The sequence below is a fragment of the Bos taurus genome, chromosome 11, assembly GCF_002263795.3.
Source record: "Bos taurus isolate L1 Dominette 01449 registration number 42190680 breed Hereford chromosome 11, ARS-UCD2.0, whole genome shotgun sequence".
Classification (NCBI taxonomy): domain Eukaryota; kingdom Metazoa; phylum Chordata; class Mammalia; order Artiodactyla; family Bovidae; genus Bos; species Bos taurus.
The window spans coordinates 70,583,787-70,604,752 of record NC_037338.1 but is presented as its reverse complement, the minus strand read 5'-3'; the positions used below and the strand labels follow the sequence as shown (position 1 = coordinate 70,604,752).

The 20,966-nt window shown below is 46.4% G+C and overlaps 1 protein-coding gene across 1 annotated transcript in view; it reads right to left on the bottom strand.

Moving 5' to 3' along the window:
- ALK (ALK receptor tyrosine kinase) overlaps positions 1-20,966 on the bottom strand; it is a 732,834-nt gene that overhangs the window by 58,416 nt on the left and 653,452 nt on the right. Inside the window, exons 10-11 of the mRNA XM_024999478.2 lie at positions 18,362-18,456; positions 18,062-18,190 (exon numbers count right to left, since the gene is read on the bottom strand). Of these exons, the coding sequence (XP_024855246.1) occupies positions 18,062-18,190; positions 18,362-18,456 (224 nt within the window). The remainder of the gene's footprint in view (positions 1-18,061; positions 18,191-18,361; positions 18,457-20,966) is intronic.

The window sequence follows — 20,966 nt, the reverse complement described above, 5'->3', positions numbered from 1 at the left end:
TGGCACCAAGGCTGGGGCAAGGAACACTAATCAGTCATTTGAACTGGAAGCTTCTGTGAGGATCTGCTGTGCGCCAGGCCCTGGACTGGAGGTAGAGACACATACATGGAGCAGACTAGGACCCTGGCCTTCACAGACTTACAGGCGACTAAAAGGAGACCCAAAGGGATGCAACAACACAGGCCAGGAAGGGAAAGAGTCACAGAAGGGTCCAGCTAACTCTGCACCGTGAGAGTTCTGAGGAGGGAGAGAAGACTCCTCTCAGGTGAGACAGGCACGAGCGGGTGCTGGTCCTCTCCTGGTTCTCACCAGGTCCAGGACAGCGCTAGGCAAACAAGAGGTGCTCAATGTGTGCTACCGTGACTGGCTCTAACCTGACTTTCGCATACAGGATCCTCTCAGCCTGAAGAAGGTCGAAAGAGTAAACTGGGCACAGAGTCAGCTCCATGCCATCCTTCCCCTCATTGGTTGTGCTTGGAAACACAGTGGAAACAGCTCTGTGCTCTCTATTTAATGTAAAAATAGGAAATGGATCACTTGTGCCTCCAATGCATGTCCTCCTTTTCCAAGCCCCTCACCACTGTCTGGAGGTTTGTCCTCACCCAGAGCACCCAATGCTTTTCCATGGCCTTTCGGGGGTGTCTCAGGAACACTCAGCATACCTCCACCCCTCCACAGCCGCTGGGCCATTTCCTTACATTTTATCTTTGAGTCAGGCTGGACCTTGGAGAATTGTCAGATTTCATCCTGGCGGGAATTCTAGCATGTTTAGATCTATAAAAACTTTCCCCCCAAATGTGCTCTTGATAAAGTTACTTTTACTTAAAATACACAAATCTCATTATAAGATTGGAGAAATTATTTCCCTTTAAAGAGATGAAGTCGAATCCTACCTACAGAAAATTATGAAAAAATTAATTTGGGTGTATATAGCTTTATTCGCTCGGAGAAGGTGATGGCACCCCACTCCAGTACTCTTGCCTGGAAAATCCCATGGACAGAGGAGCCTGGTGGGCTGCAGTCCATGGGGTCGTAAAGAGTCGGACACGACTGAGCGACTTCACTTTCACTTTTCACTTTCACACATTGGAGAAGGAAATGGCAACCTACTCCAGTGTTCTTGCCTGGAGAATCCCAGGGACGGGGGTGCCTAGTGGGCTGCTGACTGTGGGGTCGCACAGAGTCGGACACGACTGAAGTGACTTAGCAGCAGCAGCAGCAGCAGCTTTGTTCTCTAAAACATAAAATTCTTTTTGATGACTTTCAACTAACTTGATGCAAAAATGAGAAGTTAATTTGGGTTGCTAATTATCAGCAATCAGATTGAGATTACACAGGGGCAGTTTTGATAATCTAAAAACCAGGCTGATTGCCGTGGGCTTTTGTCATGCTGCCCCAGCCCGGGGTCAGGAGAGCAAAGTTCTAGTTGAGGTTCCAATGCACACACAGCTACTCAATACTGAGCCCTCAGGGCTTTTCTTGGCTTCATTTTCTCCAAAGAAAGATGTTGATTTCTATTTGGTTTCTGAAGGTCGTTTCAAGGGCAAGAAGGTAATGAATCCATTCATCTTTGGTGTGAATGCTTGAGTGTTAATTTTCTCATCTGTTTGCATTGTAAGGGGGTAATCTGTTAATTCAAAGGACTGACTCTTTACTGGAAGCTTTTCAGCAGAGCTGTCATGGCCAGTTGACTTTTCACCCTCTCCAGTGCTCAAATTACACGTGTGGGCTGTGCCAGGGGGAGATGTGGTAAGGTCACGGACTCTGAAATCAGCAAGAACATTTGGGCTTGGGAGCAGTCTCATCACTTGTTGATTATGGGACCTTGATCATCTTTTTTGTCTGTGAAAGGGGCTAGATTGGTATGAGAATTAAAGGGAAATGAGGGGTATGAAAGGTTATTATAAAATCTAAAACTCTATAAATGTAATAAGTTATGTTGCTGACTCCTGCCTACAACCCAAGTCTGGTGCTGTTCCTGACAATGGGAAATGTGGACAGGCTTTCTGTGAATATGGATCCCCCTGCCAACAGCACCTAGGAATTTAAACTCAGTGAACTGGGGATGAGGGTAGGAGCAGGAAGAAAAAGAAAAGCTCAGAAAAGAAGTTTAAAAGTCCATTCCACCCCATGGTCTCTAGCTCCTCTAAGTCTATTCTGCAGGTCAGTCTGTGCCTATAGCATGCAGCCTGGGTTTGGGGGCAGCCTTGTCAATCTGGGGCAGAAGCATGGTGGTTCATTTAGTTATTCGGTCCTGGAAACCAAAGAATTCAGACATAAATGTGTTTTTCCTCCCTGGAGAGCGTGCTGAGGAAGACAGCTAAAAGAAGGCATGGACTTGGCGCCTTACCTGAGCATCTGTCTTCAGCAGGACCTCTTCTAAAGCCAGCCTCGCTTAACACTGTTGTGAAGGTTCTGAGATGTTCTCAGAGAGTCTGGGTTTCTACTTCCTGGCCAAGTTGGGCATCTGATGAGGTAGGAAGAGGGGCATGGGCTTTGAATCCAGATGGGCCAACTTTTCTCACTGGATTTTACCCCTGAGGAGGTGTGAAAACTGGGGTAAACCCTGTAGCCTATCTGAGCCTCAGTTTCTTAAGCTGAACAAGTGGAGATACAATACCCAGTACTTAGACGTGCTGTGAGTATTAAATGATGACCATTAGAAGAACATTATGCATTAGAGATGCATAAAGAATATAGTTTATAAAGTGTGTAACTTCCTGTTCAATTTTTGACTGTAGGAAAGCAGAGACACCCAGTCTCAAGATTTACATTCCTCAGTCCATAAAGAAGGGACTCTAAGGCTGTTTCTCAATAAAAGGAACAGTATTTTCCCAACTCATTGGACAGATATTATTAGTCTCAGGTGGTCTATATACGCAAAATTCTGTTTTCATTTGCAGCGACTGCAGATGCAAAGGTCCAGAGTGGGAATTCTTTCTGAAGTGGATTCCGCAGAATGAGGATTCGCCATCCCAGGTCAGACCCATGATTCATCCAGCTGAGGTCTGTTGCGATCGCAGCCTTTGAGGCATGGAGGTCCTCTTTGCTCCCTTCGATGGCTCTGATTCTCATAAATCTGCCCAAGGTTGTTTGGAATTAATTTCTGTGTCCCTCGAGCAGCACTTCTTAGGGGTATGGAGTTTCTGAGTTTATTGCTCATTGAACAAGAGCTGTCCTGCTTCTGCTGTGTATGGGCTTGCCTTGCTGAAGCTTCATCTTGTTGGTTCTCTTTGCTCATCTGCCTGGAATCTCATAGACACCATAGAATGCCACAGCAAGATGGGACAACCCTGGAGATCTCTGAATTTAGTGGTTCCCAACCCACCTAAGGACCTTTAAAAATACCAGTTCCAGGGCCCTGAAGATTCAGATTTGTATGGAGGAAGGACAATATTTGCATTTTGTGAAAACTTTTCCAGAAAAGCCAGACTGCTGTGTGCAGAGTGGATAAATAGTCAAGCTAGGAGTGAAACATGGATCTTCAGAGTTTAAGTTCAAGACTTAAAAAAGTGCTACAACTACCATAAAATCCTCATGGAAACTTTCTGTGAGTCTGGTTTTATTTTCCTTATAAATCCATGAGCCCAGGGCTCAGTTAAACCCAAACAAGTTTGCTCAGGCCCAGAGAGCAGGCAGGCCACCATGAGGGGAGAGGTGAGTTGCTCAGGGTATGTGGTAGGTAGACCCTCAGTTCTAGAAGGTACCACAGTGGCTTAGCCTAGCAGAGTGTGGGTTTTGGAGTCATAGGCACAAACCAGGGAAAGCAGGTGATCAGTGTCAGGACTCTGGTCCCCTGAGAGGTCATGGGGAGCCAGGGGTTGTCAAAAGACTCCAGTAACTGGAGTGTTTGCAAGATCAACCAGCAGACATATGAGAGGGACTGGGTAAAAAGCAATGAGGTAAAATCTTGGTTTTTAAAGAGAAGATCAAGGTCATAGTGAGACTGGCAGTGAGGTGGGCTTGATGTGAGCTGCCAATCTAAGAGTCCAAGGGTCCTCGCATTTCCCCAGCTGAGAGTCTACATTAATCCCTGAGGCTCCATGGAGCTGTAGGAGGATTAGATGGCCCCCAAGGAACAGCCTGGATTGGAAGCACGGGAGGGAAGAAGCCAGGGAGGAAAGAAGCCCGGTTCTTTCCTCTTCTCTTACTTAAAAAAAAACAACAAAAACCAAACTATTATATTAAAACTCATTTATGAGAGACAGAAAGAGAAAAAAGAACTGCTTTATCTTGTTCTCACTTATACCACACACTGGAAACCTAGTTTAATACTCACTCACATCTAAATTGTGTAAAGAACCCACAAACATCAAAATACTGAATGGTTATAGACAGCTGAGTAAAGAAAAATCCATTAAGCACTGGGTTTCATTTTAACTATATTGTAGCATCCTCCAAGAAGAAACAAATCAATTAGTAATATACAGCACAATGTTAAAAAAATAGGCTAGATAGTGATTGTGCTGGTTTTATTACTGTTCCTAAGCCATCTCATCTGCTCAATTGAATGCAAAGAAATAAAGCGTGATACAAAGGAAAATAAGTTCTCCGCTATCACTATTAATCACAATAATAAGGATCTGCCTCACGTCGAAGGCCTATATGGTTGTGCCATGGAAGTGAGCTCAATGGCTCCTGTGGATCTTTTATACTATTTTGATTCTGATCCATGGAATTGAATTTTATCCATATTTGTTGACTGAGCTGAACTTTATGGGAGCTGTGGCATACTGAACCATGATGCCACTGTAGATCCCATTAAACTAAATAATGACCCCAAATCCAAGCAAATACAGTCATTCACCATCTATAAATGTATCTGATGCTATTCTTTATTATAAATTGGAGAAAGTAACCCTTTTTGTGAGTACATGATGAAAATTAACCAGCTGTTTGCCTTATCAGGGAAAAATGAAAACAATACATACTGTTGCTATTGTGAGGTTAAAACATTTTAACTCTTTAAACAATGGAGCAGCAACCTCTTCCAGGTGCCAGATCAATGTCTGATTATTTCTGTCTTTTTTTGATGTTAGCAGTTGTTGAAGCATAATGCCTAGATATGTTTATTTACTGAGAGTTGCAAAATTATGATATTCAGATTATATCCTTTTTCCATATTTATTAGTTGGGATATATTTTTAAAGAGGTGCTTCTTCTCACCTACTATTTGGTTGCCCAGTGATACAGTTCGTATAGGGAAGGCAGATAAATGCTCCATTCTTTCTCCTTGTTTGGAGCATTCAATGTAATGAATTGGTCATCTACCATGCTCTGAAGTTGACTAGTTGTTTGTATATCACTATGACTACATGAATTTAAACATATTTTGAGTTTTAATTAATAATTATTATTTCTTAATAGCTCAAACTGTCACATTTTTGGTGAGTGGTAGCGTCCTGAGTTCTTTTTTTTTGTTGTTGTTATTTAGTAGTTAAGCTGTGTCCTTTGGCCCCTTGCTATCTGGTGTGATGAAATGTTCCTTAGCCAGACCTGGGCTCAGCCATTTTTCAAAAACTTTGGTTTCTTTTATTGAAAAAAGGTATTTTAAGTATACAATCTGGGTGCTATAGAGACTTATTGCTAGTGGGTATGTGATTGTTTCTAGGCTTTTTAGTGGACAGAGCTAGGAAATACACAGGCTATATACACATGTGTGTGTGATTGTTTCTAGGCTTTTTTAGTGGACAGAGCTAGGAAGTACATAGGCTGTAAACACACGTGTGTGTGTGTGTGTGTGTGTGTGTATGTATACACATTTATATGACAAAGTATCCATGAGTTTACATCGACAGTTCCAAATCAAATTCAGGACTAGAGGGTTTTTAATTTAATCTCTTCTATAGTACATCTGTATTTATTTTTCCACACTGCAAATCTTGCTTCTCAAGAACAAAGGTGATAATGGAATTAGAATATTCTCTAGTTACGCGTACACTTTATGGTGCTTTGTCCTCACTCCTTTGTATTTGAGAGTTGGAAGGGACTACCTTACTAAAAATTTTTTGCTGTAAATATCCATGGGTTTTCAGTTTTGATATATGTTTGCTCAATTTTTGCATAGAGATTCAGAGAGGTTAAAAAAAATATGCTGTTACCACCAAAGGTGCTGTGCATCGTTCCAGGATCCTTAAATTGTTTTTAAATTTAGGAATCACTTGATATCTCTCTGGTCAGGCTCCCCACTTTTATTCCTACTCTTGGAACTGCAGGGTTTTTTTTTTAGATTTTATCTCAGGGACATCCCCAGTGACTACTGTTGCATCATATTCTGCCTTTTTTTTTTTGATACAGCCTACTGAGTATAATTTAACTTCTTCATGATACTGCCATTTGGACTTGAGTTGACGGGGCTATTTGACCCTTTACTAAATGACTGTAGACATAAATATTTTCTATTAACTCACTTTCTTCTCTCTTTATTGTCAGGTTTACTTTCTTAGGGCTTCAGGATGTTCTATGATTAGTCTTATTTGGTATCTAGTGTTGGGTGAGGGTGTGCGAAAGCACAGAGAATCTCTGTGCATTAGACTGAGGGGCAGCTAGATGCACAAAATCTTTATTTCAGGGTTTTGGAATGTATTCACATTTGATACTTGTATTTGGTGGATGGTGGAGCATACTAGAAGAATCTTCTAACCTCAGGTAAAAGGATGTTGTTGTGATTTTTCACCAACAGAACTGGGAATCTTTGGCCCTCTATTTCAATGTATTGAATTACAGTACACTGATGGGTCACTTCCACTCTCCAGTTTGTTTAATGTCTTTAAAACATGTTAGATCAGTAGATAGGGAATGGGGAAGAACTGTTACTTTTATCTCATAAGATGATCAACCAGGCAGAAAAGTTTAACAACTGGCTTGCGATTATAGAGTAAAGTGAGGAGGGGACCATCACATTTATTCTTTTTACAACGTTGTTTCATTTGATCAATTTTCCATGTTGTTCTAGCTTGTTTCTCACACTGAACTATTTTGCATCTATACACACACACATATACATACACACACGCCTTGTTTGTTCATGCATTGCTTCTTGGTCATTTCTCTCTTATTCTGTTTTGATGATGAGACGTTAGGAGTGGGTAACAGTGGTAACAATAACAGCCGCTCTGACTTTCGTACTAGACATGCTCACAGAATGATCTGTTTTCACTTTTACATCCTTGTCTCCTAGGGGCCTCACACTCCCTCTGGATGGGCAGGATGCCTGCAGAAGCTGAGGTCACCCGGGGAGCAAAGACCAGAGGCCCACATCCCTGTCTGCTGGGAGCAGACATCCCTTCATGAAGAAGAACCTTGGAATGAGCCAGCTCCCCATCAACAGGGAAGTAAGTCTGGGCTGTTGAGATAAAAGCTGCTTTCAGGACTGAATTACCCTAAACAGCTCTGACACCCAGCCATCTGAGGCAGTTTTTAATGGCTCCTGTGATGGCTTCTTGTGTTCTCAGCCACCCTCTGTTCCCTGAGGGAAAGTGAGTAACACATGAGAGAAGAAATGTCACAGGAAAAATACTATCCTGAAAGCAGAACTGTAAAAATTAAGTTAAGGGAGGTCTTGGGGCTAATTTGGTTATTTCCCGAGTTGGCGTCAGGCCAGAGCTGTGTTAATAAAGTATTGGATATTGAGATGGGTGCTGTGGACTCACTCATATGGGGGTTACACACAACGGGTTTGGTTTTGAGGCTTAAGTGGGCTTAAGTGAGTCTCTAAGGAAATGCTCAAATCCTGCTGTTTAGCAGTAAGGACATATCCCTGGCTCCATGGTTGATGGAGCTGATTGGCTGATAGACCGAGTGAACTAGTTAGTAGGATCCAAGTCAGAAATCTGGGTGAAGGAAAAGAAGTGCTTCTCTTTTTCAGGGAGCTCTTCTGACTTTCAGTTGTGTTGCTGGACAAGCCCAGGCAGTGCCTTATTTTCCTTACTTATGAACTTTAATTCCAGAATTGGATTATTTTGTCAGTCACTTAATAATAAATAAAAATTAAATGAATAAAATATGTTATTACATTATTACAAAGTCACTGTCAATATTCACTATAAAAACCAAATCAGGCCTTTTAGACCCAACCACCTGGATTGGTTTAGGAAGCTGTCCTGGAGAAAGTTCTGGAGTCCCCATTATTTCTGGGACTCTGACACTCTTTCAATTTGTATTAAGGAGTGGGTCTTCTGGAGGCGTTCTTCTATGTCCTCACTCAAGTTACATGTTTCCCCCAAGTAGAGTATGAGGATTTCATCTACAAATTGATGATCAACTGGGTTGGAGGAACCGATTGAACAAAAGGATCCCACATGCAAAATGCTGTCCCCTTTTCCCTTAACACGGTTGGTTTTAAGAGGTCAAAAATTAGAATGTGTTTGAAAGTTTTGCAAAAAAAAAAAGGAAAAATATGCCTAGAACACATATTTATGTATAAATAAAAAACTGCACAGCTCACAGGTGGAGGAGGATTATAAATGAACTGAAAATGTATAGAAGGCAATCTATGAGGGAGAAGTGAACTGGCCCAATCTTTTCTGTAATGTAGTTTGATAATGTTAATAATATCACACACTTTATATTAGTATATTCTTTTATACCTTTCAGAGCAAATGATCTCATTTGCTCACCACAATAGCCAGCTCTGAGAAAGAACCGTGGCAGGTAATTATTATCCCTACTTTAGGGATAAAGAAAACACTGGGGCTGAGACTATATGACTCTTCTGAAGTCCCCAAGCTGGAACCACGGTCTCTAGGATTCTTTCTGATTCATTTTCCATCTGGCTATGGACTGGCACTCAGTAGGTACTTTGTGATATTTGAGTGTCTATGGAATGTTGAACAGAGAGGCTTAAGATTGCTGCCAAGATTTTGCCCCATCAGAATCTACAATGAACTCTCAGAGCTTCCTGGTGACTGGTTGCTCTCCTACATACAAAAGCCACTGCAGGTAGGCTGTTAGGGGGCCCGAATGATCTCTACATCCTGGTGGCCACAGCCTTGCATAATCCCCTCTCTTTCAGTACAGGCAAGACTTTTGAGTTGCTTCTAACCAAAAGAATATGGCAAAGGTGATGGGATATTATTTCCATGACTATGTGACATAAGACTGTAACTTCCATCTTGCTGGCAGACTCCCTATCTCTCTCTCTGTCTCTCTTTCTCTCTCTCATCAACAGCTTCTCCAGGAACTACTAACAACCACATGAACTTGGGAGTAATTCTTTCCCTAGTTGAGCTTTCAGATGAGACCCAGCCCTGGTGAACACCTTACGGAACTTTATGAGAAACTATGAAGCAGACGACCCAGCTAAGCTTGTACCTGGTTTCTTGACCCACAGAAACTGATATAATAAATACGTGTTGTTTTAAGCCACTGTGTCTATGGTAATTTGATACAGAGCAATAGATAACTGTCTGCATAACCCAAATTCCTCCCCAGAAGCCAGTGCTTTCTCTGGCCTCCTCTTTTCTGTGAGCACCCAGCTTGGAGGACCCTGGCTGGTCTGAGTTCTTCTCTGTGCTCTCTCTCTCTTCCCTGAATCAGTGAAGCCTAAGCTGATCCCACTTCTTGGCAATGGAGGGGCAGGCAAAAAGGAGCTGACTTTGGGGACCTAGCATTAGCATTTCAGGCATTCCTGTCATAGTTTCTCTGTTCAGTTCTGTGCCCAAACAAATTTTAAAAAAAGTCTTTCTGTCCAGGATCACTGAAGCTTTGCTGCAAAAAGCAAAGAGCTGAATAGGCTCTGAGGGGACGTGGGGTTGTTTTGCAGGCAGAACCAGCAAGTCTGAAGGAAGGATGGTAATTAAAAGTGGACTTCCCAAGTAACAAGTGCTTAATGCACCTGCACTGATGGAGGGGCCTTTGCGTCCTGCTGGTCTTGGAGCTAAACGGTACTAAGGCGTGCTGAGATCGGAGTTCCCGGATCATTTATTGTCTCCCATTTATGTAACCTTTCACTGAAACAAATGGGAAAAAACAACATGTTTTCTCAAGCCAGCCAAGAAGAGAGAGAAAGGCAATAGGTCCTCTCTGTTGCTGACAGGGCCATGGCATGGTGTGAAGGCATTTTGTCTGCAGCTTTGCTGTAATGCCAACCAGCACATCACGTCAGACTGGAGGTTCCTGAGGCCTTGTTGAGTCTGTCAGAGCTGGATGCTGCTGCACTATTTTTCCAGTGGGGCCCGGGGTCGGAAGGTTATTGGGAAGTTATGAATCCACTACTGATTCGTTGCTTTCTCAGCATACACTGGATTTCTCTTCAAAAATGATGCTCAGTTCAGCATAATTGGCAATGCTCCAATCTTGGATAGAGACCTTTGCACCACAGGGCAGGATAAAGTCAGAGCTGGGGCTTGGGGGACCAGTCTGATTACTAGCTGTGCTCAGGAAGGGATGCTGGAAAGGGACCTGGAGACTCCCTGTGTTGGGGTAATAGTGGCTTCCTGTCAGGCTTATGTGGGCCCAGCTCTGGGTGGTGTATTTTCCATGAGGGGCACTTTGGATTGTCCCCAGCTGCAGGCCCCGAGGCACCCAGCACAGGGCTTGATACAGAGCAGGCACCAGTACAGACTTGTTAAATGAAACTCAGCTTCGTGTGACTTTTATTCCCCCCTGGGACTGAGATTCAGGGCTCTGTGAACACATTAACTAGAAAGCAATGATGTCTTCTGTGTTGAACACTCAGTTGCACCTCCGAGTGGAAATGCAAGAGAAGTGGAAAGAGAAGATGGATGTAGCCAATCTGGATGCAGCAGGAGCATCTCCCTAACCGTGGTCAGCAGCTGTGTGGTATTTGGGATTGTTCCTAATGGGCATGGAAGCTGACAACTTTGGGGTGAGCTGACTTAGTGGGAACCCTGGCTCTGCAGTTGACTGGTAGGGCAGGCGGCATAACCCTTCTGATTATGTCTCCTGAGTTTTAGAATGGGAAAATCATGATGGTTCATGCAGTACATTTTGGGTCAAGCGCCTCTCTAAGCCCTTGACACCGATTCACTCATGTGAACCTTTCATCAGACCTGTGTGATGGAAACCCGAAGAACATAAGCTCCATTTTTTAATGTGAGGAAACAAAGGCACAGGAAGGAGAAGTGAATGGCTTTAAGTAAGTGGCAGAGTTGGGACCCGAATAGTGAAATCTATCCTGGGGGACTGGGTGAGGGGAGAGGCCGTAAGGATCATATAAGTGACCCCAAGAGTACTTAGTAGCTGGAGACACAGGTAAGCAGAGGAAAGGGGGCGTCTGCAAACCCATGAGACTCCGCTGCCCAGGGAGGGAGGTCAGCCTCTCTTCCAGGCTTTGGTGCCTCCCTCTACCTTCACCAGGTCCCTGCGGAAGTGCTGCCTCTCCTTCGGCCACCAAGCAGCCCCTGGGCCTTGGTGTCGGCCACTGCCTGGGGATGCTGACTACGCTGGAGGGACTTGAGTAGCAGGGATCATGAGTCCCGAGTCACGAGTCAGTTCTACGCCACCTGCCTCCCCGGAGCATGGCCATGCTGGCTCCCGGGGAAGGGAGTCTGTGCCCAAATGAAGCGTGACAGCCCAATAGGAAGGGCGCCAAAGCTGCTGCAGTGACTAGGACCCATGGGTCTTGTTAGGGCTCGTGATTCCTGCGTCATCACAGCACGCTGGCTATAAATAGGTGATAATCTAAAATTAGTGAATGAGAGAACTCGCAGCACATGGTTTAACAGCAGGCCAGCTGAGCAGGGAGACGGCCAGTGACCGAAGGGGTTCCAAGGATTATATCTACAGAATCTGCCCAACTCTTACAGAGGTGCTCCCCCCAACTGAACCAGTGCCGACAGAAGTGCCTTTCATGTGCACCCGTGAAGGCTGGGGTGCACGGGAAGACGCCAGTTAGCTGCAATGATCGGCTCTCTTACACGTGCGGGAGTGCATTGTACCTGCTGCACCGTTTTGCATGTTAGTGAAGATGCCTCTGTGTTCTGTTTAAACAAAAACTAACATTTTCAGTTCAGGGTGTTTCAGAGAAGAGAGATTCCTCCAGAAGACCCACTCAACAGTGGGATTCCTTTTAAGGTTTCTTTAAGGAACTTTGCCCTTCCGAATGTTATCTGGCTTAGGAAACTTTATTTTTCACATGATTTTAAAGAAACATTCTTTAGCCTTTTACACAGCTGATATAACTTAGGGCAAGTTACTTCCTCTTTGTGGACGTCATGCTCCTCAACTGTCAATATTATCATACAAGCAAATGAGACAATGCATATGAAAGAGTCCTGCATACTTCCAGCACCCGGTGGTGCTCAGGGATCGTGGTTATTATTGCTGTGTGAAGAGGAGACCCAGGAGGCAAGGCCTTTGCTGCCTGAGAACTAAACCCTCGGAGCGGGCTGTGTGGCTCTGAGCCCGCCTCCTTCCCATCTCCAGGTCCACGCCCATCTGTAACGAGGATGTCAGGCTGTGGTCTGGGGCTCCTAAACTCTGTTTTAAACCAGGATTTGCTTGTGAGTTTGTTAAAAAGGCAGAGTTTGCCCTCTAATCCTCAGACATGATTTTACAGGTCTGCTGGGCCCAGGAATCTGCATTTTAACCAAGAGCACTCGTGGGTCCCCCTCACCCTGCCAGGTGAAAGAAACAGATGACGTGAGAACACACGTGATGAGCCCTGGGCTGGATCTAGGTCCCTGACAGCCGACCTGCTTGCTTCTTTGTTCCTGCACTCCCAGATGGTCACTGGTTATTTTCCATTAACGATGCAATGAGACCAGGAGTCTAATCCGGGGTCCCCCTGGAGTGAGTGGGCTTCTACCCTTCCTTGTTGCCTCCCTCCCAGTTCTCTGGGGGCCTCCTGCCTTCAAAACTGGCACACGGTAAAGAGCCGCAGTTAACACAGGGGTCCCAGCTTCGTCTCTGCCTCCAGCCTGGCAAGAGGTTGTCGGCAGTGCCCACAGGTGATAAGACAACAGGATTTTCTGGAACCGGATTAGATACATGTTCTTTACTGGGCTTGCAGGGCTGGGGTGTGGAAGGCTCTGATGGAAACAAAGACTTCCAGTGAGTGAGAAGACAGTTCTGAGTGAGGGAGGCGGGCCCTGTGAAGCCTGCCTTCCAATAATGCTGTCATCCCCAGAAGGGCTTGCTTGGAGCATAATGGCTCTAGCTACAAATTCTATTAACTCTAATAGTTGTTCTGTGGTGAATGGATAATGCGTTTAGCAGAAATAGACCCAATCAATTTATGTGAAACACATAAAACTTTCTCATTGGAATTGGCATCTGTTGTTGAGTCATAGGAGCGTGTGTGTGGACAGTCTGTCCTTCTCACTTCTGGGCACGTTAGCAGTGCCATGGGTTAGTGAGCTCTGGCTCACTTATACTCTGTCCCTTCAGCCCGAAGAACCACAGAGCTGGGGATGATGAGGGGCCTGGAGACAGTCTACTTTAAACTTGTCTTTTAAATGCAGCAGTTTTTAGCCTTTGTTTGTGTTTGTGTTGGCCCCGCAAACACCAGCTGTTACTTGGGGCTTTGCTGACAGGCATCAGCCATCAGATGAGGGGACAGAAGGCCAGGGAGAGGTGAGCCCTGCCCCAGGAGGACAGTGGAGGCCAGCAAGTGTAGGCCAGCTGGGGGTTCTGACTGGTTCTGACCAGGGTCCAGTGCTCTTTCCCACTCCTTTTAAATTGCCGTCCCTCCCCCCACCACCTTTGGCAAGAGACGTGTACTCAGAAAACAGTAAACCAACTGTCATCAGCCAACTCAGAGGCAAGACTTTGGCTTGAAGCCAAGATTCTGCAAGTTATGGATACTTGTGGGTTGGGCTGGTTCTCATATAAACTGAGATGATTCCATCCTGCCCTCCTACATAACATGTAAGCTCACAGGAGAAGGAGAGAGAGGTTAGAAAGCTGAGGCAGGGTCCTGAGGCCCAGGGCAGGGGATGGGTGGGGATCCTGCCTGTCCTTCCCTGGGCTTTTAGAGAGAGAGAGAAGGTGACAGAGCCTGCCTGCGCCTCTTCACCCCTAATGTTCATTACTGCCGGGTGGGGAGCAGGCAGAGAGAGAGAGAGGAAGAGAAGAGCTCTGCACCCATGATCGCATTATCCCAACCATTTGGATAGTGTAATTTTATGTGCAAAGCTGACAAATGTAATTTCCTAGCCTTAATACTTGCCCCATTTTCTCTCCCAGTTTCTTCATCTGATTAGCTGAAGTGACCCAGAAGCTTCTGAGAAGGTTCCATGAAGCACCTGGACAGGCTCTTTCCTGCCTGGATGCTCCAGTGGCTCAGCTCTGCCCCCTGGGCTGGGGGAGAGGAAATCCCCAGACTCCGAGGGTTAGGCCCTCATCAGAGGGAAGGGATGGCTTGGGGGATGTGAGGAGTGTTTAGAAATTTGGGAGCTTGTGAGTGATGGTTTTTGGAAGACCTGACTGGCCTTTGCATTTCCAGGAGCTGCTCTAATGCCTGCCAGAAGGAGAGTTGAAATGCCACCAGCCACCTCTGTTCCAGTCGAGCAGAAACTGACAGCACTGAACTTTGGGGAGAAATCTTATTATCCAGCCTCCTCCGTCCTTTACAGGGATGGCTGGGAGCTGCTTTGTTTACTGATCATACAGGGCCTCTTGTCTGGGACGCTCTCCCACCTCTTTTCCATGTAGAGTGTTATCTCTGAGAGGGAATTGGATACCCAAAGTAGTTCAGTTGGTTGAAGGATGCAGATTTCAGGGCCACATCCTGGCTCATTTTCCCACCAGCTGTATGGAATGCTTATGTTCCTCCCCATCACCTCCCTTATCCCTGCAGTGCTAACAACAGCAGGGGGCCCTGGGCTGGAGTGAGGGCTAGAGGAGTCAGTGCATGAGAGCCCCCCAGCCCAGGGGAAAGCATACTCACTGATTGTTCTTTCCTTTTCTTTCCTCCCGGCCTCAGCCCCCATTTTCTCTCCAGAGTCCCTCCCTGGGTAGAAACTCTGAGTTAGGTTAAGCTTGTCATCTACAAATTGGCACTTGCCATCTACCTCTACAAGGATCACATCACTAGCTGCTGCAACTGCTGACCTTTAACAGTCCCTGAAAGGAGTTCAGGGTGGAGATCAAGAATGAGTCACTCTGTGCTCTGGAAAAAGTGGCAGGACAGGCCATCAGATAGTTAGGTATTTTCAGGAGAAGATTTTATGAGCCCAATTCTTGCATTTCATCACATCTGAAAAAAGCACTAAAATCTTTCATGGTGACATCTACTCCTTGTGGCTACCAGTAACCTTCACGAGCCTAGCAGTGGCCTTCTACAAAAATGTGTGCCCAATTGCATGTACCCCCTTTCACCAAAATCACATATACACTGACCTTTCCCTCTGCCTCTTTAGAGCAGTTCCTCAGAGCTATCTGAAATGCTGTCTCCCGGCTACAGTCCTCAAGTTGCTCCAAATAAAACATTGTGCATTTTTTTCAATTGACAAGCTTCACATTGCAGACTGTGACTTGTGGGTTCACTGGCTGCCCTCTCTCCAGGGGCTGGAATTTCCAGAACCGGTTCCCCTCTTTGTTGTTGGAGCTGCACAGCCCCAGGGGCATGGGAGGTGCCAGGTAAACATTGCCAGGTGATTATCACTGAGTGGCTGTGGTCCTGACCTTGGCCTCTCAAGGAGCCGCCTGTACTTCCCCCTCCAGGTCCCTCCCTCATCACCACTTCTCTCGCTGTGGGCACCTTGAGCTCCACAAATCTTCCCAGCGTTTGTCCTCTTGTGCTCTCCTATTCTAGACGGTGAGCTCTCTGAGCTCCTAACCTGGGTCTGGACTGCCCACAGAGGAAGTGTGCAAGAACTGTGTTGGGGGGGCAGGTTAGATGAAAGCCAAGATGGTAGGCCTGTGCATGAACCCAGGGGGTGGCCTGTTTTCCCTGACCATGAAGGTGGGTCCTGGCTAAGTGCCGCTCCAAAGGGCTTAGTGTACCTTGTCGTGCAGAAGGTGGGGAAAGGAGGCCCTGCTCCCTCTCCCCTCATTAATCCTCCAGATGAAGACAGACACCCTCACCCTGGCAGGCCCATCAGATGGGAAGGTGCCTCCTGCTACAGGAACACAGCTGGGAAGGGGTGTCAGGAGCCCGCCTCAGCTCCTCGCTCACCTGAGCTGCTCCCTGACGTGGCAGTGGGCTCCTGGGAAGCACAGGCTCTGTTCGGTTCTCTAAAACCTGCCTGAGGAGGCTACTAAGGCTGCTTGGGAACGTGTTTGCCTCAGTGTCCTCTTCCTTTTGAGTTGGGGTCACCCTGGAAGGGGTCTAGAGACAGAACACCGACCCACAGCCACTTGTTGACACTCCTGCCTGAGGCTGGGGTCAGGCAGCCAAGAAAGGTTGTGTTCCAGCCCTGGCATCTCCACCCTCTCAGGCATCCACTTTCTCCTAATTTTATTTGGAGGTGTTGGTGGGGCACTGCCACTTTCGAGCCACTGTGAGATTTCATTAGTCTGAGTGGCCACTGGACAGACCCTTATTGATCAACCTTTTAGGGGCAGTGGGAGTTACATGGCAATAAACCTGGGAGTCAGGCAAGGCGGATGTCTGCCTCCTAAATGCTGGCTGCGAGGAAGACGCTGCTGACATTGGAAGATCGTACTCAAGCATCAATCACCTACAGTCAATCAATAAGTGTTTTTGGAGCCCCTGCTATGTAATCAGGGGCTGGTGGTGACGAGAAGTAGGGCTTGCAGTCATGTTTGCTGGGCATGTCCTGTATTTATCGCAGGGAGGCAGTGGTTAGCCAAGGGCTATGGAGGTGAGTTGCTGGGATGGGGGGTGGGGAGGGTGTTGAACGATTAATAGAAAGCTGCCCCCATCATGTTAGATGTTCTTGCAAACCACAGGGCAGAGGGGGAAGTAGAGATCATGGTTTAGGAGACCAGGTTCCCTGTTGCATGAAACAAAAGACAAGATTTTTTGAGGTTCTAGCTCAGGTGAAGGGAGGAAAGGGGGAAGGTGATGGTAAAAGCAGCAAACTCTTTCCTCTGGTTTGGCGGCTGGATTAGATCTGGTGGGAACTGGAAGGGATGAGAGTTAATCCTGCGACAGCATTTTAGGGGAAGGAAAGGAAAGGGTTTCTTTCTTCAAAGACAAAGCAAAGCTAATAATATTTGTTTAATAACTTGAGGGTCAATGCATTTAGTGAAAAGACATAGCCTTTACTTTCTTTTTCTATACTTTGTACTCAACAAAGATTTCACATTAAAAGTAGAAATAAAAGACTATCATTTATCTCTTGCTATCTTAATACAGAATTACCTTTTACAGGAAAAAGAGTATGGGTGGACTGCGGCTGTACCCCTGCCTCTCCGAGTTACTCATGCTGGATGGAGCCTCATACCTCCATGCACCGCTGGGTGACCCCCTCGACCTGCTAGTGTCGGGCTGGGTGGCCTTCATCAACTTCTCTGGGGCTGATCTAATAATCTCACAGATCTAATAATCTCTGACCAACCTCATACTGGGTTTAGAGACTCATTCCAAGAGACTTTCTCCTGGTACAGAACAGCTGAGAAGTCACGTCCATGGTTTAGGGCCAGGTGCTCAAGACGCCTGTGTTTGAGGCAGCAAGGGCCCATGAGAGGTCTTCCAGCCCACGGGAGGCTGAATCGAACAGCTTCAAAGGGGAGCCAAGCTTTGGGGAAACTCATCGAACCTGAAGCTTTGGGGTTTCACCACTGACGAGCTAGTCTGCCTTTGTGCAACAGATATCCTTGACCTTGGGCCCAACCCTCTTTATGAGGAGAAATCAATGGAAAGTTTGCTTTGTTCAGTAAGTGTGGAGTGGTTTCGAAGGACTGAGTTGAGAAAAGGATACCAGCTTGCTTCTCCCTTTTGTGTTGGGGCCTGGGTATTTCCCTGGCATGGAGGACAGTTGCTGCTTTGCACAACTTCTAGAAACTTTATTTTCCCAGAGAAACAGCTTCCTCTTGGAGCCCACTAACCAGGGTGTAGGTGATGTTCTTCCTAAAGGTTGACAATGTTATTCTTTAAACACAGCTCCCCACCCCAATCACAGCATATATTTTTTTTCTGCTTTTTGCAACAAAAAATTACTTCACTCAGACATGTGAGTTGAACTCTTACCTGTAGGGTCAAAGATGGGGGTTTCTTTCGATGGGTTCACCCAGGGTTTCAGCTCATTGTTCAGGTTTCTCTCAAACAGATTTCTTGACTTGGGTGCTGTGTTCTGTGGTATCTTGTCCTCCCCACTGACTGTAGAGTAGAGAAGAGCCCATGGGCTGAGTTAAGGGAGGTTTGGTTTAAGGGACATGGAGGAGTATGCCCCAGGGAAGGTGGGAGAGACCAGGGCTTGGGTTGAGGAGGGACAGTGAGGCTGGGATAGTCTGGGCTGGGGGACAAGTGCCAGGGACAGGGAGCACTCACTGGTGAGGTAGCAGTCCAGGCTGACGGAGATGTTGTCAAAGGCCACCGTGGCTCTGGATCCTTGTCCCCACCACGCGACAATCTGTAGCCAGAACCTGTACGTGTGTCAAGAAAATGTGTGAGGGACGACAGGGGTGTGTCGCATCTTAGGATTCAACATCCTGCCCCATTTAATTGTGAAGACCCAGCTCGCCTAATCCCAGGGAGGTGGTGAGGGGGAGCTGTAAGCATCTCCCTACTTTTTCAGCAAAGAACACTTCCCTCTCTGAAGGACTGCTCCACAGGTTAATGAAATGTGGGGCTTGGGGACTGAGAGCAGGACTCCCCGATAGTCTGAGGAGACTCTTTGTGCTTTCTGTGTGGACAGGGTAGACGGGAAGTACTGGGCTCCATATCTTCTGGTACTCATGGGCAGAGCTGAAGCCATTATTAAGCTACTGAGACGCTTCTGTGCCCACTGAAGAGGGCCTCTGTCCCCCATGTGTCCTGTGCTTGGTTACCTCAGGTAGCCTGATCTGCCCCTGCCTCCCCTGGATTCCTCATTATCCAGCAACTGAAGGGTTAACTCCTCACACAGAGCGAGGTCTCTAGAAACCTGGGTCTTGTTCAGTATCAGAGATGACTGGGGTTGGTCTGTGCAGTGCTTGACTGATTACTAAATATTAAGTGATTTGACTATGATCTTTGGGGGTGATTGTAAGTAGTATAGAGTGGACTGTAAGTGTTAACAGTAAACCCATGAGATACTGCTTCTTTCCATTTCTTTCACAGCCTTGGAGGGTCAGATCCTGGGACTGTGGCCAGGGGAGGCTTTAGAGTCTGATAAATGGAAAATACCTTTCATTCATTTGTTTCCTGGGAAGTCATGCTTCTGGAAGACTTCAGTCAGCCAGGCCTGAATTGCTGTAAAGTGAATTTCCTCAGAACTTAAAAAACTCTCCCACCTTTCAGAAAGTCAGTCCTAGAGGACCTGCAGAAACATGCATGGCCTCTGGTGTGGATGTTAAAACATCAAGAGAGACAACCAGTGCCCATCAATTGGTGACTGGATGAACCACGTACAATGGAATACTATCCCTGATAAAAAGGATTGGGTGTAGTTCTAGGTGGGGCTTCCTCAGTGGCTCAGTCATAGAGAATCTGCCTGCAATGCAGGAGACACAAAAGACAGGGGTTCAATCCCTGAGTCAGGAAGATCCCCTGGAAGAGGGCATGGCAACTCACTCTGGTATTCTTGCCTGGAGAAATCCATGGACAGAAGAGCCTGGGGGGCTACAGTGCATGGAATCTCAGAGTCGGACACAATTGGAGTGACTGAGCACATGCACATAGTTATAGGCTACAAAATAGATGGATCTCAAAAACTTTATACTAGGTTTAAGAAGCCAGACAGTAAAGACCTCATGACCCTATTCATATACATTTTTCCATTTATATGAAACATTTAAAATAGGCAAGTCTATACTCAATATGCCAGCAAATTTGGAAAACTCAGCAGTGGCCACAGGACTGGAAAAGGTCAGTTTTCATTCCAATCCCAAAGAAAGGCAATGCCAAAGAATGCTCAAACCACTGCACAATTGCACTCATCTCACACGCTAGTAAAGTAATGCTCAAAATTCTCCAAGCCAGGCTTCAGCAATATGTGAACCGTGAACTTCCTGATGTTCAAGCTGGTTTTAGAAAAGGCAGAGGAACCAGAGATCAAATTGCCAACATCCGCTGAAGGAGATCAGCCCTGGGATTTCTTTGGAAGGAATGATGCTAAAGCTGAAACTCCAGTACTTTGGCCAGCTCATGCGAAGAGTTGATTCATTGGAAAAGACTGATGCTGGGAGGGATTGGGGGCAGGAGGAGAAGGGGACGACAGAGGATGAGATGGCTGGATGGCATCATTGACTCGATGGACGTGAGTCTCAGTGAACTCCGGGAGTTGGTGATGGACAGGGAGGCCTGGCGTGCTGCAATTCATGGGGTCGCAAAGAGTCGGACACGACTGAGTGACTGATCTGATCTGATCTGATAGAGATTTAAAGCAGAGTAGTCAGTGAGTGAGTGAACGGCCACGGGGTAGAACCCCCCGCCCTTGTGCCCATGAGCAGATGAACTCTTCTCCACGTGCAGAAGGGTTAGATGCTAGGGTCAGAGAAGAACTACTGTCTCTGGTGGAGAAAGACTTGAAATCAAAGGCAAACTTTTATCTAAATATGTACTGTGTACGTATTTGTACACAGTAATTCCATCTATGCCTTCACCTGTCAGGTGAAATCTGCTCACTCACAGTCCTTCTTATTTGAAAGTCACACTTAGAAGATCTCAATCTGGTCAGTTCTAAAGAGGAAATAACTGAGTCCGTTGTACTCATGGCCAACCCTACAGTGCCCGCAGGCCACACTGCCCATGATGGGGTCACAAGCCCCTTTAGGAGAGATGTGTGAAGAGGGTTGGTGGTTGGCTGAGTGTGGAAAGACGCATGCCCAGTGGAGGATTCCCAAACCTGTTCTGGGACACCTGGGCTGAGTGACTGTGCATGAGGTATGGGCAGCGCTTGAACCCACCTGCCTTGTCTGGTCAGCTGTTGGCACCTGGCACTTGCCCCTGAGAG